The sequence below is a fragment of the Tamandua tetradactyla genome, chromosome 13, assembly GCF_023851605.1.
Source record: "Tamandua tetradactyla isolate mTamTet1 chromosome 13, mTamTet1.pri, whole genome shotgun sequence".
NCBI lineage: Eukaryota > Metazoa > Chordata > Mammalia > Pilosa > Myrmecophagidae > Tamandua > Tamandua tetradactyla.
The window spans coordinates 24,950,704-24,972,165 of NC_135339.1; the positions used below are offsets into that span (position 1 = coordinate 24,950,704).

A 21,462-nucleotide genomic window follows, 5' to 3' on the forward strand; every position below is an offset into this window, starting at 1 on the left:
TCATCTCTTCTACTGTGTCTTTCATTCCCATAAGTTCTGTGATTTGTTTTTTCAGGCTTTCAGTTTCTTCTTTTTGTTCTTTCCTTGCCTTCTTTATATCCTCCCTCAATTCATTGATTTGGTTTTTGATGAGGTTTTCCATGTCTGTTCGTACATTCTGAATTAATTGTTTCAGCTCCTGTACGTCATTTGAATTGTTGGTTTGTTCCTTTGACTGGGCCATGTCTTCAATTTTCCTAGTGTGATTTGTTATTTTTTTGCTGGTGTCTAGGCATTTAATTACCTTAATTAGTTTATTCTGGAGATTGCTTTCACTTCTTTTATCTAGGGTTTTCTTGCTGGATGAATTTGTTGTCTATCTCTTCTTTGACATTCCGTTCAGCTTTATCTGGACATTTAGCTTAAGTTTTGTTTAACAGAGGAGAATTTTTCAGTTCTTGTAGTCTTATAGTCTTGTTTCTTGCCCTGCTTGTGTGGTGCCTTCCCCCACACACACTTAGGAGGGTCTACTTAGATATTATAGACCCCAGCCAGATTTTCCCAGACCAAACTGGCCTCCTATCAGGAGGAAAGAGTCACCTGCATCGGTTTTCCCTGAGGGTGAGACCCAGCAGGTTGAAAGACTTTCCTGTGAAGTCTCTGGACTCTGTTTTTCTTATCCTGCCCAGTATGTGGCGCTTGTCTGACTGCAGGTCCCACCAGCATAAGATGAGGCGGTACCTTTAACTTTGGCAGACTCTCCCTGCTGGGGGCGTGGTGGAGACAGAGGAGAGGTTGTAGGCTGGTTTTAATGGCTTCAAGTTACCAAGCCCTGGTGTCTGAATTCCTTGATGGAGGGATTCCACCTGGGTGGGGCTTCACCCCTCCCCTGGGGGAGGCACAAGCTCCAGATAAGCCCCCAAAAGAGCTCACTTCTGCCTATGCCTGGGTCAGTTGCAGCCTGAAAAGTCCTGCCGCTGTATCCAGAGGCAGTCAAGCCTTTGTAGATACACAGCCACAAAAACCTCTGTTTCCTTCTCCCCCCCCCCCCCTTTTTTTCTGTCAGTCCTGCCCCCTTGGTGCCGGGACAAAAATGAGCAACCTCCACTTTGATCAGGTTCACCTAAGCTGGGGGTCTATTTTTAGTAGTCAGAATTTGTTAATTAGTTCCACAATTGACGTTTGATTGTGCCCAGTCCCTGTTGCTGGTAAAGTCCTTTCCTTTCCCCTCTGGGAAGTGGCCTGTTGGGAAGGGGCGCTGGCCGCCGCAGCTTTGGGAACTCATGGTTCTGGGGGGTGCTCGCAGCCGGTCCAGCTGGTCCAGACTGGGGTACGCTGTGTGTCCGGTCACTATCGTGGCTCCAGGAGCTGTTCTGTACTGTTTCTGGTTATTTAGTAGTTGTTCTGGAGGACGAACTAAAATGCGCATGTTGTTAAGCTGCCATCTTGACCTGAAAGTCAATAAAGGAAACTTTTAAAAAGTCCATACTATTTATTCTTTTTTTGTGAACTATAACATATATATAGAAAAATATATGAAACTTATTTTTACTGTTTAAAAAATAACTATAAAGTAAATAATATAATGACTACTAAGGTCAAAAAGCAAAACTTGCCTCACATGTCCCTCCTTGAACAACTCTTTAGTCTCTTTGTCCTAAAGTAACAAAGGGACCATTAAATACTTGAACACTTTCAGTGAAGAGGCTTGTGTTAAATGAGTATTTTGTTTCCAAATGTTAAAAGAGTATTGAAAAGATGAAATTCATTTAAATTTTTTTCTAGGGAAGAGAGGTGAGATTTAGAAATATTTGCTAACTTTTTATAAAAAAGATATTCATGACTGCAAGGAAAACTAGCATTTCGAAAGTCTGTTATTTCACTTCAGGAAATAAACATTTAAAAAATTATTCAGTTAAACATTTGGCCATATTATCTACTGATCTTAGAAATTACTTCTTAGTCACTTGGCTGTTTAGATTTTTTTTCCTCAAAACTCAACTTTTTCAGAATACTTTCCTTGAATATCTGTTATTAAATGCTCTATGCATTATTATATCAGGATAAATACAGCAAATTAAATTTAGGATAAAGTCACTATTTCTCATTACCACAAATAGCTATGGTATCATTTCTACTACCTGGTATTCCTTACTTGAAATTTTAATCTTATATAAGCAAATTCACTAGACAGGTATCACTTCTCTCTCCAAGCTTTTGATGCTTATTGCACATTGTTGACACTGACTGAATGCAGTTCACTTAGACATATTCATATTTTGAAACAGCTTATGTCCACATCATCAAAAGCAATCACATTATTCTTGACAATCATGTGAAGTGGGCAACTTTTTAGAGTAGCAAATGTATAGTTTTCTGATGGGTTTCACTTGGAGAACAAAAATAGATGTTGAAAAATGGTCAATTAGAGAATAAGGGAATCCATGGGAATCTCTCTCTCTCTCACACACATTTAATGAAGGAATAGAAAGTCAAGGGATCTCTGGCAAAAGGACAAGGAGATTGAAAATATGACAAAGAGAATCCTCAGGCAGTGTAAAAACTGACTGTTTCATAAAAGGAGATCCAGAGAGATCCAGAGTCTTTAACTTGGGTTAAAGAAGCTCTGGACTGAGTGCTTCTTGGGTAATAGCAAACAGAAATCCTCTCTGGAGGAAGGTACCATCACTCTCTACCTAAAAATATTCCTCCAAGGAATTTTTCCCTTAAAAATGGCCACTGCACAAAGATAACAGCACCCATGAAGAAACTACTCATCTGAAGCAAAAGCAGCATAAACAGAAACATCTGAAACTCATAAAGACCTGAGATTCTAGAGTTATCAGGCTTGAACTAAAAGCAACTATGCTTTTTGTCATGATCAGGTTCATGTGCCTGCTTGGCCAGGTGGTGGTGCCCATTTGTCTAGTTGGGCAAGTACTGACCTGTCTGTTGCTATGAGGATATTTTATAGAATTAAATCATGATCATGTTGGCTGCATCCACAGCTGATTCCATTTGTAATCAGCCAAGGGGAATGGCTTCTGCAGTGAGTGATGCTTAATCCAATCACTGGAAGCCTTTTAAGGAGGATTCAGAAGAGACAGGCTCTCTTCCTGCTTTGCCAGTGAACCTCTCCTGTGGAGTTCATCTAGACCCTCCATCAGAGTTGTCAGCTTCACAGCCTGCCCTATGGATTTTGGACTCTATGGTCCCATGGTTATGTAAGGCACTTTTGTAAATTTTATATCTACAGATATTTCCTGCTGATTCCATTTCTCTAGCGAACCTAGCTAATACACTTTTCTATTATCAAAGAAATAAAAGGGAAGCTCAGGGAATTGGGAACTATATTTTTGAAAGTGATGTGACAGTTTTGCAAAAGAATCAGACAACTGTAAAATACAGCAACTGAAATTAAGAGCACAGTGGATGGGTTTAGCGGCAAATTAGACATAGCTGAAGAGGGAAATAGTGAACTGGAAATTAGGTCAGAAGAAATTATCCAGAATGCTATATGGATAGAGAAAAAAAGATAAAAATTACAGAAGAGAGGATAAGAAACATAGAGGATAGAGTGAAGCAATCTAACATTTACTTCATTGGCGTCCCAAAAGGAGTGGAGAGTGAGAATGGAATGGAGTGCTGATAAAAGATACCAATCCTTGAATTAAAGAAGCCCGGTGAATTCCAAACAGAAGTTAAGTGAGCTTATATTCTACTTTTCTTTCCTACAACTTGTGAGTGACTCATGGATAACATTAACGGCACGACTTGGGCCTTGGCAGTTTTTAAGCTGAATGGCTAGCCAAAAGTGGCAATAATGCTTTTTTGGCAGTATCCACATTAGAAAGAACAAAAACCAGGAAGTTTAGCCAAAGGGTAATTTTCTTAACATGTAAAATAAGAAATAACTTATAGGGCAGGCCACAGTGGCTCAGCAGGCAGAGTGCTTGCCTGCCATGCCAGAGGACCTGGGTTTGATTCCCGGTGCTTGCCCATGTAAAAAAAAAAAAAAAAAAAGAAATAACTTATAAAAAAGAAAGAAGGAATTAAAAAAAAAAGAAAGAAAGAAGGAGAAAAGGCATCCAGGAATTCTTTGTAGTATTCTTATAACTTTTCTGTAAGTCTAAAACTATTTCAAATTAAAATTTAAAAAAAGAAAGAGACAGACACACACACTTAGGAGGAAATGGGACACTAAATATTTGTTGAGTATGTGTGCACTTTTTTTTTAATAAGCACCTTCCAGAAAAATTTGTTGAAGTCTTACATGTGTCTTTTTTCCTGTGTTTAGGATAGTTGCTGCTTTTGTTGACTGATTTTACACAAAAAATTGGTTCATCTGATTTCAAAGGGTGCGGTAATTTAATCGGTGTAAAGAATAACTTCTAATTAGAATGTTTCACCTTAAGAGCACACAACTAAGAAGGTAGCAGCATCTTCATTAGAATGATTTTTGTTTTGTTATTTTTCAGAAATTAGAGTTTGTTTTTCTAAACTGATTAAGTACTGTAAGGCATTCTTCTACCACCCTCCTTTTCATACTGTTCTCTATTTAATTCATTGAAATCTGTTTCTCACCTGATCATTGTACCAAAATAACACTGTTAAAAAGTCAGTGATAGTCCTTATTTGTTCAATGCCTTGGCCTACTTTTACTTTTTTTCCCTAGTAACTGCTTGAGACTATTAAACCCTTTTCTCCTTCAAATGCTCCCTTCTCTTGACTTCAGCAGCAGTTGGCTCTTCTGGGTTTTTTTCCTTCTTCTAGATCTACTTTTTAAATAAGGCCCTCAACATGGCTGTTCCTCAAGACTTTATCCTTACCTCTCTGTTTTTTCTTTTACTGCCTTCTTTTTCTCTCCAAATTCAAAGTCCAATACAGACCTTACCTCCTCCATGATGGTGAGGAGCATCCCAGTGCATGGAGCTCTCTGCCATTTCTGAAATCCTTCCCTCCTCTTCTCACTTGGATTGTGCAGAGACCCCTTATGTACCCTTCAGTGTTTTAGCCATGAGTTTTGCACCTTTCAAGCACTCAGGAAGCTTTTCTGGATTTACTGGTTAAAACTATTTTCTACAGAAATCAGAATTTAGAAGGGCAGAAGAAAAATATTTTCTGTTGTGCATCAGTGCTAGAATCATAGGTGTGTCGAAGGGAATATTTTTACCCAGTGCTTCAACTGGTAAGCTTAGTTTAATTATCTTTTATTTCATCCAATACAACTTCCTGCTTTATGATTACTAATGACATTCATGTTTAATAGACCCTTAAGAGACACTAATTGTGTCATAATATTCAGTTAATAACAATCAGTGCTGTTGATTTTTGTTTGATTCTTCTCTTTTCTAGCAAATGTTTATTTCTTTTTAAAAATTAGTTTACCTAATTCAAGAAAAAGCCCCAAATTAAGTATACCTATAGCTCACTTACACTCACAATCCTCATTAATAAGTAAAGTTCATTTTTTTCAATTAGATCTGATTGCAACTTTATTACTCTACATCACGTATTACTCCACTCAGCTTATAAGGATAATAATGAACTTCAGTTTACATTTAGTTTCTTTTCATTTCAAAATATATCCAAAACTGTGTGCTTCTTTGTGGTATGCACTAATTAACTTGAAGCATGAATGATGATTTCATTCATACTTTATTACAGAATGCCTTAATATAAATTATTGAACAAAAAAGAATACTAAACTTGTAAGTAAATTGTGCTATTTTACAGTTAGCATGAATATTGGAAAAATATAGCATTTAGGAAGGAGACTGGGACAAGATATCTTGCCTGAATATGGCAGCTTGTACTTTGCTATGTTAGTGGTAGCATATGACTCGTCTCCATTCTTAATTATTAACAAACAGAACTCATAAAAAAATGGAAGATTGAAGAAAATTATTAGTGTCTTTTTATATTTTGCCAGTAATAGAAACATCAATACTATATGTTAAAGGATCTGAAAAACTTCTGACAGCTGGACGGGCAGTTTCTTAAGGCATCAGATATATAATTTGAAACGCTTCTGATTGGTTTTGTAAGTCCTTATCTGTGCTCTTTGAGGAAATAAAAGAAAGATTCAGATGCAAGCAATATTTCACCAAAACTTTTCTTCTGAATTTGTTCTACGTGTTGCTTTGCCTGGCAAGTGAAATTTTTTTTTTCTGGGTGCAAGGGCCAGGAATCAAACCCAGATCCCCTGCATGACAGGTGAGCATTTTACACTGAACTACCTACCCATGCACCTAAGTGAATTCTTAAAACACTTATGAGGACAACCAAAGATTTGGCTGTCAGAAGGGTAAAACCATTATTTAAATGAAACTGAAAACAAGCAGCTGGCTGATTTCTGATAGAAGCCAACATCTGTTTTGAAAAGATGCACCTTCCTTGGTCTGTCACCTGCTTTTTTTCCTCCTTTCCATTCTCCTTCCTTTCCCCCTTCTAGTTCTCTTTTAAATTTATATTCATTGGTTATTCACCTTTGCAGTGGTACTGGAATACTTTCATCTGTTGTCTTGGCACGTAATGGGCGGTTTGGAAGGGTCCAGCCTACACAATGGCAAGAAGTAGGTCATGTTTTGGCAAAGACAGTGAGAGTAGAAAAAGTTAAGAGATTAAAGTTTTTTGAAAATAATTTCTGGTTTTTAGGAAGAAAACCAAATACTTGGTAATATGTATTTAATACCTACTAAATACAAAATAGTTAGCTGTTTGGTGTGTGTGTTGGGGGGCAGATAAATTTTTTTTTTTGGTACCTCTTTATCTCATTCCTGTGACCTCTTTAAGCAGGGTACCTGTTTTAATTGTGGGAAATATTTTTTCCTTTATGAGCTAATAGAATGTGTTTCTCAGGGTCCATTCATATCATTTGGAATATGTTCACAAGTGAAATGAGTTGAATTATGGTTTAGTTTGGTTCCATCACATGTATTTAGCTACATTGTAAACAGACTAGTAACAATGTAAATCTACACCCAGAGATGGTAACAGCACACTATGCCTTTTGAGCCAGCCTGTTTAGAGACCAGACCAAGTGAAACCATGTTGGATTGGGTGGTTTGAAGTCAACAATGTCTAAGTGTTATTCCAAATGTTAGAGGACACTGGCATAAAGAGAAAAGAAACAAGAAAAAAGTCACTATGCCAGGAAGCTGTATGACTTCTTTTTCTTTCAGCACCTTTTTTAATTGTAAAAAATACTGTATATACAAAAAAGCAATAAATTTCAAAGCACAACACAACAATTAGTTATAGAACAGATTTCAGAGTTTGGTATGGGTTACAGTTCCACAATTTTATGTTTTTCTTTCTAGTTGCTCCAAGATGCTGGTGACTAAAAGAAATAATGATTCAGCAATTATATTTCTTTAATAAATCCTATCTTCTCTGTTATAACTCCACCTTCTCCTTTGATCTTTCTCCCAATCTTTAGGGATATTTGGGCTATGCCTATTCTAAGTTTTTCATGTTGGAAAGGGCTGTTGATAATATGGGATGGGGGAGTGGAACTAGTTGATGTCCTTGGAGAGACTGGCCCCTCTGGGTTTCAGGATTTATCTGGCCTAGGAACCCATCTGGAGGTTATAGGTTTCTGGAAAGTAATCATAGTGCTTGAAACCTTTGTAGAATCTCAGATAAAGTCCTAGGTGTTCTTTAGGGTTGGCAGGAATAAGTTTTGCTTGGGGTTTGGTAAACCATGATAAATAGCAATATCTAGCTGAAGTTTGCGGATGAGTAGCCTCCATAGTAGCCTCTTAACTCTATTTGAAGTCTCTCATCCATTGATACTTTGTTAAAATTCTTTTCCTCCTTTTAGTCAGGAAGGCATTGTTGATCCCATGGTGCCAGGGCCAGGCTCATCCTTGGGAGTCATATCCCATGTTGCCAGGGAGACTTTCATCCATGGGTGTCATGTCCCACATAGGAAGAGGATAATGATTTTCCTTGCAGGGTTGGACTTAGAAAGAGGCCACATCTGAGCAACTAAAGAGGTACTCTGCTCGGGAAGTAACTCTTAGGCATAACTATAGAGGCTTAGCTTCTCCACTGCATAAATAACTTCACATGAGCAAGCTTCAAGATCAAGGGCTTGACCTATTGAATTGTGAGACCCTAATCTTTGAGACAGTATCTGAGTTTTCCCAAAAGTAAAGTTTAACAGTTCCGTATTTTTTCCTCCCATCCCTCAAGGGACTTTGCCAGTACTTTTATTTTTTAAATATTTTTATTGAGATATCTTCATGTACAAACAGTCCATCTAAATTTGCCAATACTTTTTAATTTTAACTTTTTTATTGTATAATATAACATATATACAAAGCAAAGAAAGATAAAAGCAATAGTTTTCAAAGCACTCTTCAACAAGTAGTTACAGGACTTGTTTGTCATGGGCTACCATACCAACATCTCAGATTTTTCTTTCTGGCTGCCAGAACATAGGAGACTACAAGGAATAAATATTTTTTTATCATCACAATTGACTTTTTTGTGAAAAATAGCATATATACAGAAAAGCAGTAAATCTTGAAGCACAGCGCAATGACTTCAGAGTCTGGCATGGGCCACAATTCCCAAATCCTAGGCCTTTACCTCTAGCTGCTCCAAGGCACCAGCGGCCAAAAGTAACATCAGTTCAACAAGTCAGCAATCGTATTCGTTTGCCAAACCCTACCCTCTCTGTATAACTCCATCACCTTTGATCTTTCTGTCCCACTCTTTAGGGCTTTTTGGGCTTTGGCCATTCTAATTTTTTCATGTTGGAAGGCTCTGTCATTAATATGGGGTAGGGAGCTGGAAGTAGCTGATGTTCTGGGGAGGCTGGGCCCTCTAGGTTTCAGGTATCTAGTCCAGGGACCAATCTGGAGGCCATAAGTTTCTGGAAAGTTATTCTAGTGCATGGAACCCTTGTAGAATCTTCTGTATTGCCCTAGGTGTTCTTTAGGATTGGCCAGAATGGCCCTGATTGAGGCAAGTCATGACAGGGAGCAATGTCCAAATGAATAAATTTGCCAATACTTTTTAATTATCTGTTCAACATACTCTGGACTATACAGAATTACAAGCCCTCATTCCCTGTCTGGACTCCATGTGTTTGGGTTGTTTAAATGGTCTGTTCAGATGAGTTAGATTATGTGCTACAGAAGATATAGATTTTGGACAAAATAAACCTCTCTTCCTTTGGCCTCATAGGCTAAGTGAAGTTCTAAAATACAAAGTCTTCCTTATCCCTATATTCTAATTTACCTTAGCCCCTACCTGATTGACTTTGTTCTTATGTCTAATTGAAACCTGATCTTTCAATTTCTTTAACAGTTATTGTATGTGACAGTGCTGACTTTCAGAGCTGCAGAACTCCTACCCTGAGTTCTAGGTGTCAAAATTCCAGGGAAATACCAGGTTATACATATATAGCACAGCCCCTCAAAATCAAGAAATAACAGTTACAGCTCCAGCCTAAATGTGACTGCTATAAGAGCTTACAGTCTAGGTCCCAATTTTCGTATAAGTATTTTCTAAATGAGACCATACAATATTTGCTCTTTTGTTTCTGACTTATTTTGCATCATATAATGTCCTACTGATTCATTCACAGTGTTGCTTGCCTCGCAACTTCGTTTCTTTCTGTAGCAGCACAATATTTGATCATATGTATACACCACAGTATGCTATTCTACTACTTCTCAGTCATTGTATTCTTTGGCCATCTCCAACCATTGGGCATCATTTTATGTCCAAAATCAACAGTTTATGTCTCACATTATCCTCACTTAGTGGTATAATCCTCAACACTCTCGGTTTTAGACAATTTTCATTGCTCCCAAGAGAAAAATAACTGATAAACACACCTTCACAGAATAGAAAATCCAAACCTCCCCTTAACTCTTGTCCTCCCCAATTATTTACCTCTGGTATTGTTGTGGTACTGTTGATTTCTTCCTGTTAAACATACCCTATAGCATGCAGTAGTAGTTTTCCCGCTGTGTCCTGATACTATAAACTCTGTACATGATTCATACCTTTGAAGTAGTTCATGCAAGAACTTATTTGTATTTGTAGTATTAATCGGTGCTATATATAGCTCCATACAACCACTTTCAATCATGTTCATCTTCAATGTGGCAATATTACTTATAGACCCAGTAATGAACTTCCTTCATTTCCCCTACATTTAAGTTCAGCCTCATTAGCTAACTGTTCACCCCTCTCTAGCCTCCATGTATCTCCAGGTCCCCTGTATTCTGTATTATAAACTTCTAAGTTCACCTTTACCGAGGTCTTAACGCAGAATCATACAGTATCTATCCTTTTGTGTCTAGCTTATATGACTCAGCTTTATGTCCTCAAGGTTCATCCTTGTTGTCATATGCTTCAGGATGTCATTTCATCTTATTGCTGCATGGTGTTCCATTTTATATATATATATATACTATATTTTGTTTATCCACTTGCCTGTTGATAGGCACTTGGATGTTTCCATCTTTTGGCGTCTGTGAATAATGCTGCCATGAGCATTGGTGTACAGATGTCTGTTTCTTTCACTGCGTTCAGCTCTTCTGGGTATATACTGAGTAGTGGTATTGCTGGGTCATAGGGCAACTTGATATTTATTTTTTTGATATTTAGTTTTCTAAGAGAAGTCAAACTATGTGACTTCGTAAGAAGTGATGCCTCTTCCCCATATCCCAGTGATGAAAGGATTTTAGAATTAATGCTCAAGTGTGAAATTCATTATAAATGAGAAGTGAGAAAATGGAGTATAAATCAACCAGAACTCCAACACAAAGTTTACTTTTTTAGTTCTAGGTTGAAACATTGTTACCAATCCTTTAAATTGTAGTGGTTTGCTTTCTAGTATAACTTATGTGGACAGTTTAATTGAATACCATAAGTACATGGAACCTTGAGTAGGGCATGAGATTTTGTAGGTTTATCCAGATTAATGCCCCAATAAATCCCAGAGTGATTTGAACAGTGAGGAAAAAAGTATTTGCAAAATCCCCTTGGGGGAATGGCGAGAAAGGGGGAAAATTCAACTTCCCCATGTGGAGAATTCCTGATACCCTCACAGGCAGTGGGGACAACCAAAACAATAGGTAAAGCCCTCAATCTTAGGGTTTGTTCCTATGAAACTTACCCTGCAAAGGATAGGCTAAGCCTACTTAAATTTAGGCCCAAGAGTCACTCCCAGAGAACCTCTTTTGTTGCTCATATGTAGCCTATCTCTCAGCCAACACGGCAAGCAAACTCACTGCCCTCCCCCTCTCTAAGTGGGACCTGACTCCCAGGGGTGTAAACCTCCCTGGCAGCATGGGACAGAAATCCTAGAACAAGCTGGAACTCAGCATCAAGGGATTGTGAAAAGCTTTTCGACCAAAAGGGGGAAGAGAGAAATGAGACAAAATAAAGTGTCAGTGGCTGAGAGATTTCAAACAAAGTCGAGATGTTACCTTGGAAGTTATTCTTACACATTATATAGATATCATCTTTTTAGTTAAGGTATATTGGAGAGGCTGAAGGAAAGTGCCTGAAAATGTAGAGCTGTGTTCCAGTAGGCATGTTTCTTGAAGATGATTGTATAATGATATAACTTTCACAATGTGACTGTGATTGTGAAAACCTTGTGTCTGATGCTTCTTTTATCTACGGTATGGACAGATGAATAAAACATATGGATTAAAAATAAATAAATAATAGGGGGAACAAATGTTAAAATAAATTTAGTAAATTGAAATGCTAGTGATCAATGAAAGGGAGTGGCAAAGGGTATAGAAAAAAATAGGGGAAACAGGCTAAAATGTATTGGGTAGATGGAAATACTAGCAGTCAGAGGGAAGGGTAAAGGGTATGATATGTATGAGTTTTTTTCTTTTTTCCTTTTATTTCTTTTTCTGAATTGATGCAAATGTTCTAAGAAATGATCATGGTGATGAATATACAACTATGTGATGATATTGTGAGTTATTGATTATATACCAAGAATGGAATGATCATATGGTATGAATGTTTGTGTTTGTATGTTGTTGTGTTTTAAAAAAATAAAAAATTTAAAAAAATTGTAGTGGTTTGCAACTAATATGGTGTGCATGGAGATAATAATCCTCTCTTTCAAGACCTTTTGCTTATTTGGCATTTAGTCCACACCTATACTGAATTTGAGAAAAATGTATTATAATGCTACAGTGATACTACTAATGACATACTTCCAATACTTATGACAGAGGACAAAGTATATTTCCTGTCTTGTCTAATGAGGTTACTTATTTGAAAATTCAAGATACCAAGTAGCACCCTTTTTGCCATCTTCCTAAGGAGACATTTCAAACCCAGCTATTATTTGGACTAGCCGTTATATTTATATGTATGTACATTTTTCTTCCATTGCCTGATATTATCTAGGGGCATCTGATTTGCCCTTTAACTGGTAGATGTCATTCTTATTTTGGAAAAGTTGGGGTGGTGGTTGTTTTGTAGCAGGCAGGCCTTTCTGTCTTTCTGGTTTAGCTGTGCTCTCTGTGAAAAATCCCCAAACCCCCTCTCCTTGAAATGTGCCTAAATGAGATAAGGCACATTTCCTGGTATAGAAAGCCCCTCCCCCAGCCTTCAGGAACTGGTAAAGATGCACGTAGGCAAAAGAAGACATTCCTGGGGTGGGGGCCCCTCAACTGTTCAGCTCTGGGCCATTCTCAACTTAAATCAGCTAATTGGGTACTTTGTCTTTAACATGTCAAAAAGTCTATAAAAGCTAAGGTTGCCTTTTGTTCGGGGCTCAGACTTTTGAGGTGACTCAGCTGGGCCCTTGTGCAAGCTAATAAAACCTGCTTCCTGAAACTACGGATCCTTAGTCTCAGCCTGTTCTAACTTCGCGAAACGTTCCTGGAGGCCTGTAGCCTCGTTCCTGGTTTTCGTGCTACAGTTTGAGCTGGATGGCCTTGTTTTGTCCTCTCTCCCACCTTGATTTTGTTTCTGAATTCGGTACCTTGGCAGTCCTTTAGGCCCAGCCTCTTCAAAGCCACTTAGCTTCAGACTGAGAAGACATCTCTACAGCTGTCTTCATTTCTGTTGACTTTCATTTTTCTTATATATAAGGTAAAAAGCAAACATTTATATTTTGTTGCATTTCTTTAAGGGACCATTATGTACAATCTCACGGGAACGATGACCAAACTGAAAAGAAAAGAGTAGTAACAAATTTTAATTAGCATTAAGAGGCATTCTTCTTAGGGAAATCCTGCATCAGCAGAAACATTACTTGGATTAGTTCCGAAAGGGCACCTGCCTTTAGGGTTGTTATTTACACACTACGAGGTGGAAGAGTTTCTGTTAGTCACTATCTACCAGGGATAGTTTTGTCCTGGTAAAGGAGTAATACCCATACCCAAAGACAAGGTTTTCTCTGAAGGAATTCTGCAGCAAACTGAACTCCCGGTGGCCCATCTCTGATGCTAATTCTCCACGCTGCTGCAGAAACAGGCTGAGAGTGCTGGTGTGGCCAGGATTATGTGTAAATTCTTCAGCAATATCAGCAAAGCGTCTTCTCTCCTCCCTCCTCCACCCCCACCCCATATTTTTTCTTGCTACTTTTAACATTTAAAATGCTGCAGGGAGGTGGGGTCCCTTGGCATTTAGAGTAACGAGGTGCTCAGCAGAACCTCTCTGGTCCTGTTTGTATATAGCAGTTTTAATTCACTCTCCTATGGGTCATTTGGTCTTACCAGCAGAGTCTTAAACTAGATAATCCTTACATCAGCAGTGAAGCTTAGGCATCCAAGAGTGCAATCCTGAGTGATTGATTATCTGAGGGAAGTTTGGAAGCCTTCATTCCCTGGCTTTCTTTGTCTGACATCTGCCTGGTTCCACTTTAGGCCAGGCTGTTAACATACCTCATGCTTACTGCATCCAAGCCAGGTGATTTGTGAGAGCAAAATGAGTGAGGGAGGTTCACTCACCCTTCTGGGAAAGGAACCTGATAGCGTTCATATGCTAGTTCAGCTGGTGGAGACAGGACGTGGGCAATACGCAGGATTACTAGAGAGGCTGTGAAGGCAGGATGGACATGCTTATAGGTTGAACAAATCATAGCTGTTCCATTGATTGATAGCCATTTTGCTGCTTTCTTTATAGAGGCAAAGATGATAAGAATTATTCCTTTCATAAACTGACCTTGACCTTGCTCCTCAGATCTTAGGAGTCCCAGGCCTCCTGGCAGTACATTCTGGCCTCGTTTTATTGGCTATTATTAGCTATTATTACTGGCTTTCATACTACCAATCCCTGCAGTTTGAGGTTGAGAATCAAAAGTGGCATCTTCGGCAGAATTAGCGCTGTATTTGTAGATGATTCAAGGATAGTCACTACCTGCCGACTGTATTTTCTTTTATTCTAAAATACATGTTCGCTTTGCAGTCTTGCGAATCATTATAGTTCTACCACACCAGATAGTAACTGCAGAGACCGTAAGCTGTTCGAGTTCCCAATAAACCTCCTTTTTTTCTTTAAGGAAACTCGGCTTTTTTGATTCCTATGCCTATATACTGGAAGTTATATCAGTGAGTGAAAATAGTAATCAGAGCTCAAATTTCTGTCTTATAACTTATCTTACTGTAACTGCAGAACTTTCCTGGGAAGTATTGTCTCTATTTGAAAACAGAGCAAGAGTAGTAGACATTGATTGCACAGCATCAAAGTCCAGTTTGCCCCAAGGATCTTTTGACCCCTCTCTTGAGTAGAAAAGACTTTTCTATTTTTGGTTTCCAGGTAAAGTTGTGTGTGTGTGTGTGTGTGTGTGTGTGTGTGTGTGTGTGTGTGTGTGTGTGTGTGTGTGTGTGTGTGTGTGTGTGTGTGTGTGTGTGTGTGAGTGAGAGAGAGAGAGAGAGAGAGAGAGAGAGAGAGAGAACATGGCTTACCTTAGGGTGACCAGAATCAATTCGGTTCTTTTGTGATGATATTTGGAAAGAATCCACGTGGGTGTAGCCAATATGAACACTTTTAAAGTGGATGGAAGATTTCTTTGACCCCTGAATGTGTTGAATCTGTTTTCCTTACTGCCTCTTTGTTCCTCCCACATCTGTTCTCACATGTAGCCTAAAGAAAAATTCAAGGTAACGAAAGGCTTGAGAATTTGAATTGAGTGGTACCTCGGTAGAACCTCAGAATCATTTTTTAGGCTTTTGGAATTTCAGCAAAACTTTGAAACACAAATTATTTGTGACCCTAATTCTAAACGAGATTAGCAACATGATATATGAACGGCCTTGATGTTTTTCAAACTGTGTTGTATTTTTAGTTTGGTGCCCATACCTCTCTGTCTACTACTCACAGTTTTAGTAATGCTGTTGTCAGGGGCCTTTTTCATGAGGGGTGCCTCTAAAATGTACCTTTATTTGTTTTGTTGTTTTCAATTAGAATCTTCCAAGAGCTGTGAGTATACCATTTCACATAATTTATTTCTCATTCTTGGCCACAAAACCAGGTGAAAACTTTCTTCAACTTCTGATCGTATGTGCATAGCTTAAGGGTGGAACTTCTTCCCTCTTGGCATTCCTCGGTAAAGATTTTTAATCTGAATTGGGAGGCCCATACACACTGCCTTGTAGACAGAGCATATACATGGCCCGTGTTCTGGGCTTGGTCCCAAGAACTCTTAAAATTATATTACAAGTGGGACATCCTAGCCTTTCTCTCTTTCTTGTCTTTTAAATGAGAATAATAACACCCCGCTCTTATTTATATCACAGCAGTTTGAAGGGTTAATAAACTGGGCTTGCTAAAACGCTTTTAAATCCTTGGATGAAAGGTGTTATTTAATCACAGTAAGGTTTCTTACTAGGAGTGCCTTCCCAGAGAGCTCAAAGTATCTTCCACTCATCCTCATAACGTCCCTGGTAGAGAGGTAGGTAATTAAGCATTATTATTAAGTGCAAGATAGTGTTATTATTGTAACACTATAATATCTGTAAACATGGAGTAATTGTTAGAAATGGAAGTTGGTAAAACATTACAGAAGAAAAGCAAAGGGGAAAAACTCAAAGTAACATGCACGTGCTACTCCTGTTCACTCTACAGTGGGTTTCAGAATCCAGCTGCATACAGGAGAACAACAGAAGGCTTTTCCTTGGGAAAAATTGTACCCAGCATATCCTTTGAAATACTTGCGTTATTTAAATGACCAGTGCTTATTTTCACTTTACCAGTTTATGTTCTAAGGATTAGTTTGAGCTCATGTGTACCTAGAATGATATAAATCGCATAGGACTTACGTATTTTGAGTCTTCAATTTGGACTTCAAAACTGAATTTCCTCTTATTGAAGTCATCATATTGAACAGCAAACACTTTACCGAACTACCCAGTGCAAGTAGATTTCCTTAAAGAAAAATCTTTGAAGAGAGCAACCACTACTTTGCCTAAGATTGAAGAGAGAGAACAAGGCTCACTTTGGAAACCACATGGGCAGGGCCCCCAACAGGTTTGTCTTTCTGCTGTTGAGAATTGGCCATTCAGTTTTGTGGCTTGAGGTCACAGATATAAGAAGATTCTTCTCCACTGGCCTCCCTACCTCTGTCTGAGATTTTCAGTCTTATCTTATCTTTGCAGCCTAGTCATATTTGGAGTTATTTCTGGCCTTTGATGGTTATGCCACAGGGCCTGGGAGAAAGGAGTAGAAGGTCTGAAATGAATGCAAGGAAAAATGACCCCAGTTAGCCCTTAAATCTTGCTATTTGTTTTCTTTCAGTGTGTACCACTACATGACCAGAAATCAATAATTCCCTCTGTGTTCTCCCTAGGAAACAAACATGTACCAACTAAAAATGGCAGGCCTATCAAGCCGTGTGAGCGGGAGACAGCAGGATGGTAGGATTTTATCCTGAGATTCTCTGACAGGGAAGTTTTGATTTTGACCAAAACCCTTTTTCCTGATGGGCCGCATTTCTTTTTTTACTTGGTGATAGGAAAAGTTTGTTTTAGTTCTCTGAAGATACTATGAATATTCAATAAAGGATAGCAGCTGTGTACGTAACAATTTTCAAATGTCATACTTAATTAGGTTTTAAAGTTTCTACTTAAATCATCCAAGTCAATACTTACTTACTAGTGATATCACAAATATTGGCAGTCTTAAGTTCTTTTTTAATTTCTTTATCAAATATTTGTAAAGTTTTGTGTAGCTATTCATTGTTATGTTCCTTTACAGCAGGTTTTTAAAAAATTCTGGCTTCCATAACAACAGTGTGTGTGTGTGTGTGTGACTGTAGAAGAAAAATACTCCCAGAAAGAATATGGTTTAGGTTTCAAAATCCCCAAGGGGATTGTTATTTAAAAACAAAACAAAACAAAAAAACAGTGAGGAAAAGAAGCTCAACATGATTCAAATACCTCGATACGACTCTTTTTCATTTAAATTTTTCCTGCTAGATCTATTATTTTCTAAACAATAGAGTACTTTGCTCTTCATGAACTATTGGGCTAGAAAGAGCAACCAAGTTTCCTTTTTTAAACTTCTAGTTTAAGCTTTTTCCTCTATTCTCATTCAGGTACCTAATTAAATGGAGCCATTTAGTGATTTGTGTTTAGTTTCATCCAGAATTCAATTAAAATCCTTCCAGCTGAGCCAGAATCATCTGATTCTTAAACCTTGTCCAGGATAAAAGGTGGCAGTGAAAACAGGAATAATAAGCAAACGGATAAGTTCCTTTCAGTCTTTGGGAGTTGTCTGTGGCAGGCTTCTTCGCTGTGGCTTACACAGGACCACACTTCAGGGTCCCACTAACACTAAGGGGCCGTAGAGTGTAGGGGTTAAAGGGCTCACACTCAGAGTTAGGCTGCCTGGCTTTGAATCTCAGTTTTCTACCCCTGTACATGCCATTGGGCAAGTTAGTTAAGCCTGCCAAATTTCAGTTCTTTAACTATAAATGGGAATTAATAATAGTATCTGCTTCTTGGGATTGTGAGGATACAATCAAATAGTGGCACCCTCAGCATAGTGCCTGACACATGTGCTTTCTTGCTCAATAACTGTTAGGTATTACTATCTCTAGTGGTGGTGTGGTTACTGGTCACCTTGATCATTAATGTATAATAACATTGGCATTAAGTAACTGAAAAATCTTGTGTTGTGATAAAGTTGAGTTCATGAAAATTTAAATGTATATGGTAAAAAGCACCATAAACAATGTCAAAAGACAAATGATGAACCAGGAAAAATTATATTTGCAGTTTACAGCACAATTTCCTTAATACATTTAAAGAACTGCAATACAGTAGGAAAATGGGCAGGTTGATATACATTCACTTACTGTGCTGTGGATTTCATATCTTTATTACATAACCTCAGAAACTATCAGGAAAACCTGAGGTTGGAGAAGGACTTGGAAGACATATAAGTAAAGAACAGTCACAGGTGTGTAAACAGAACTGAATTTTTTTTTTGTTTTCTCTGATAAAATAGCTGTATCTCAGAAATATTCTGTTATTATCAGTGGTACCTTCATATACCCCCATTTCTCTGTCATTCATGACTTTTCCCCTCTCCTTTTACTATCTCCTTCCCCTCAATCAGAAAGTTACCAAGGGATTCTCTCTGTGTTTCATTCATAAGATTTCATATCTGCTGTGGTCTTTTCGGGCCCACTACTACTGTTTTAGTCAAGAGACTCTTAATATCTCCCTCATAATTGATTGGCTACTGTGGTCTCCTCTCTTTTCTTTCTCTTATCCCCTTCTCCAGTCATCGCAGTTTACCACGTCCAGATTAATCTCCCTAAAATAGGGTTTCCATCAGGCTACCCAAGTCTACTCAAAAAACCTTCAGTGGTTCCCCACCATCAAGGATGAAGTCTAACTTCTGAGCTCGCCTTAATCTGAGTCGCCCTCCTTGTGTCTCTAGCCATAGTTTTTCTCACTCCTTCTTTCTACGAACCCTCCGTACATCTAACCTGGTTTTCTTGGCCTGGCCCACCATGCTAGTTTCTGCCCATTTGATGCCTCTCTCCTCGATGCCTCCCTCCTCCTCTTCTTTGCTAAGTCCTGTACTTGCCACAAGGCCCAGATCAGTTCGTTCTCCTCCAGATGGCTTTCCTAGGTGCCCTGGCTCTCCATGTGCACTGTTTCCTTACCTCTGCTGCTTTATTTATTAGCTGCACCTGCCATCTTATACTTAATCTTTGCTGCCTGTATTGTTTTTGTAAACTATTAATTGAAGGAAAACATACATACAGAGAAATACACAGATTACAAAGCATACCACTCGACATTTCACAAAGTGAACACACCCATGTCCAGTATCCCTCCCTTCTGGTACCCTTCTGTCTCCCTAACTACTGGGTAAGATGTTACGAAGCACATCGTATGACAAATGCATGACATCAGGTGCTCAGAGATATTCCAGATCAGGAGCTGAAGCTAAGAAAGGGATAATAAAGGGACAAATTGGAAATTTGAAGGAGTACATGGAATTTTCTTATGAACTATAAATTCTTTCTTGAGAATATAATTTTGATAAATCCTATTCAAGGAGTCCTAGGTGGTGACTGTCATTTAGACCTTTAAGTCCAGTTTATTTAAGAACATCCCATCGTTTTCTCTTTAGAGACTTAAGGTACACAGACATCCACAATATTAGTTTCTGTTGTCATTTACATTCAACAAATATTTATTGATCATATATAATCTACTAGATACTGTTAAGGGTACTGAGGTTTTGCTGTGAATAACATAAAAAATACTCCATAAATAATAGGGGGAACAAATGTTAAAATAAATTGGGTAGAGGGAAATACTAGTGGTCAGTGAGTATGGTATGGTTGAGTTTTTTTGTTTTTTCTTTTTCTTTTTTTTTCTGGAGTGATGTAAATGTACTGAGAAATGATCATGGTGATGAATACATACACAAAAAAATATTCCCTCTGTGGAGCTGATATTATAAGTTACTAGAAATAATTGATAGAGCTAAAGGAAAGGCTCAAGATTAAAGTATAAAAATGACTAAATGATGAGATAACTATGAAAAATCGTTGTTAAAGCGTCTGTAGTACAAACAGAAAGAACAAGAACATGGAGATATAGAGAAGGCTAAAATGAAGCTTGGCACTGCACTAGGGACTTCTGGGTAGAAATCCATTTGATTTTTACATCAAAAGGCATGAAAGAAGATAGCAACTTGTGAAGGTAAAGTAGCTACAAGATTAAGGAGAACAGAGACATATTAAAAACATGATAGGAATGTACAGTTTACAAGGCATTTTCACTTACTCATCTTCATTTGCTCTTAGCCCATTGTGATCTTTTACCTGTTATGGGGTAGGTATAGGGGCAGTACATCGTTTACCCAGAGTTACTCAGTTCCCACGTGCTGGCTATAAGTCTGAATCCTAGATTCCAGCACTCTTTCCTCAAGCTGCGCCTTAGTAGGGCATGAGAATTTATGTAATTACGTCATTTAAATCCCTTCCCAGCTGACTCCATTATTGCTGCATTTTTATAAACCTAAAACAAGAGAATCTCCCTGGCAAATCATGCCATCTGGAGTTTATTTGCATAAGATAAAGTGAAGTAATGTCCATTTCCTAGTTGTGGCATCTCCATTACTTAGAAATAGAAGCACAAAAAGAAGAAGGTGGAGGATTCATAGGCTGCCAATCCTTAAAAAGTAACTTGTTGAAAGTACTATGAGTTCCCTTTAGTTTAATGGCTTCTGTGCATAGGAGACTTCAGTCTGCAAAGCTATAAATCTGTCAGTCTCATTGACATGGCTTTCACTTCAAATTAATGTTCAGCAAAGGGATTAGCAGATAACTTTTGGGATTGAATTTCTTTAAGCAAAGGGGTGGATATGGTCTGAACAAGTTGCGAAAGCCAGTAAGAGACATTAATTGTGTAAATTAATGCAGGCAAGATCTGCTCACCTTTCTGGAAGGCAAGACGATGCGGTGCACAACCTCTAAATAGATCTTTGGGGTCAAGTTGATGTCATGTTGAAGAATCAATATTTACTGGGCTTTATAAAGTTAGCCTTTAATGAACCCCAGACATTTTGCTAGGCCATTAGCTGCAGGAAGAATAAAGGCAAGTGGCTGAAGTCCATGTCTGTGGGTTGTATAAAAATAAGCAAAGAGACAATTACTTGCTAATGTGGAAAGATCCCACCCTTAGGTTCTACTCAAATATTGTTGGATACATATATTGACAGGCTTTTCTGGGATCTTACTGGTGTTTTAAGAAAGAGCAACTCCTGCTTCGTAACAGAAGAGGATAAGCCCTTTATCTTTAACATTCCTTATCCAAAATGTCTGGCTTGATTTTCCTGGGACGAATTCTGATGTCATTTTGAGGTCTGCCTTAATAAATGTGGTACTTACAAGGGCAGGTCCTTCTTAGATTATGTATGATCCTTCCCTCTGATACACTTGAAAACATTTATAAAGTGAAGAATTGCAGTAACGGACATCTAATTTAGGATACTGGCTTGAATCCAAGTCTA

The 21,462-nt window shown here is 38.2% G+C and overlaps 1 protein-coding gene across 4 annotated transcripts in view; it reads left to right on the forward strand.

The window, feature by feature from the left end:
- Positions 1 to 21,462, forward strand: part of ASCC1 (activating signal cointegrator 1 complex subunit 1) — a 192,454-nt gene that overhangs the window by 169,201 nt on the left and 1,791 nt on the right. Inside the window, exon 11 of one of the 4 annotated variants that reach the window (XM_077124991.1) lies at positions 16,772 to 16,838. The exons of the other annotated variants lie outside the window; for them this stretch is intronic. Coding sequence (XP_076981106.1) covers positions 16,772 to 16,838 — 67 coding nt within the window. The remainder of the gene's footprint in view (positions 1 to 16,771; positions 16,839 to 21,462) is intronic. 4 annotated transcript variants of the gene reach the window in all.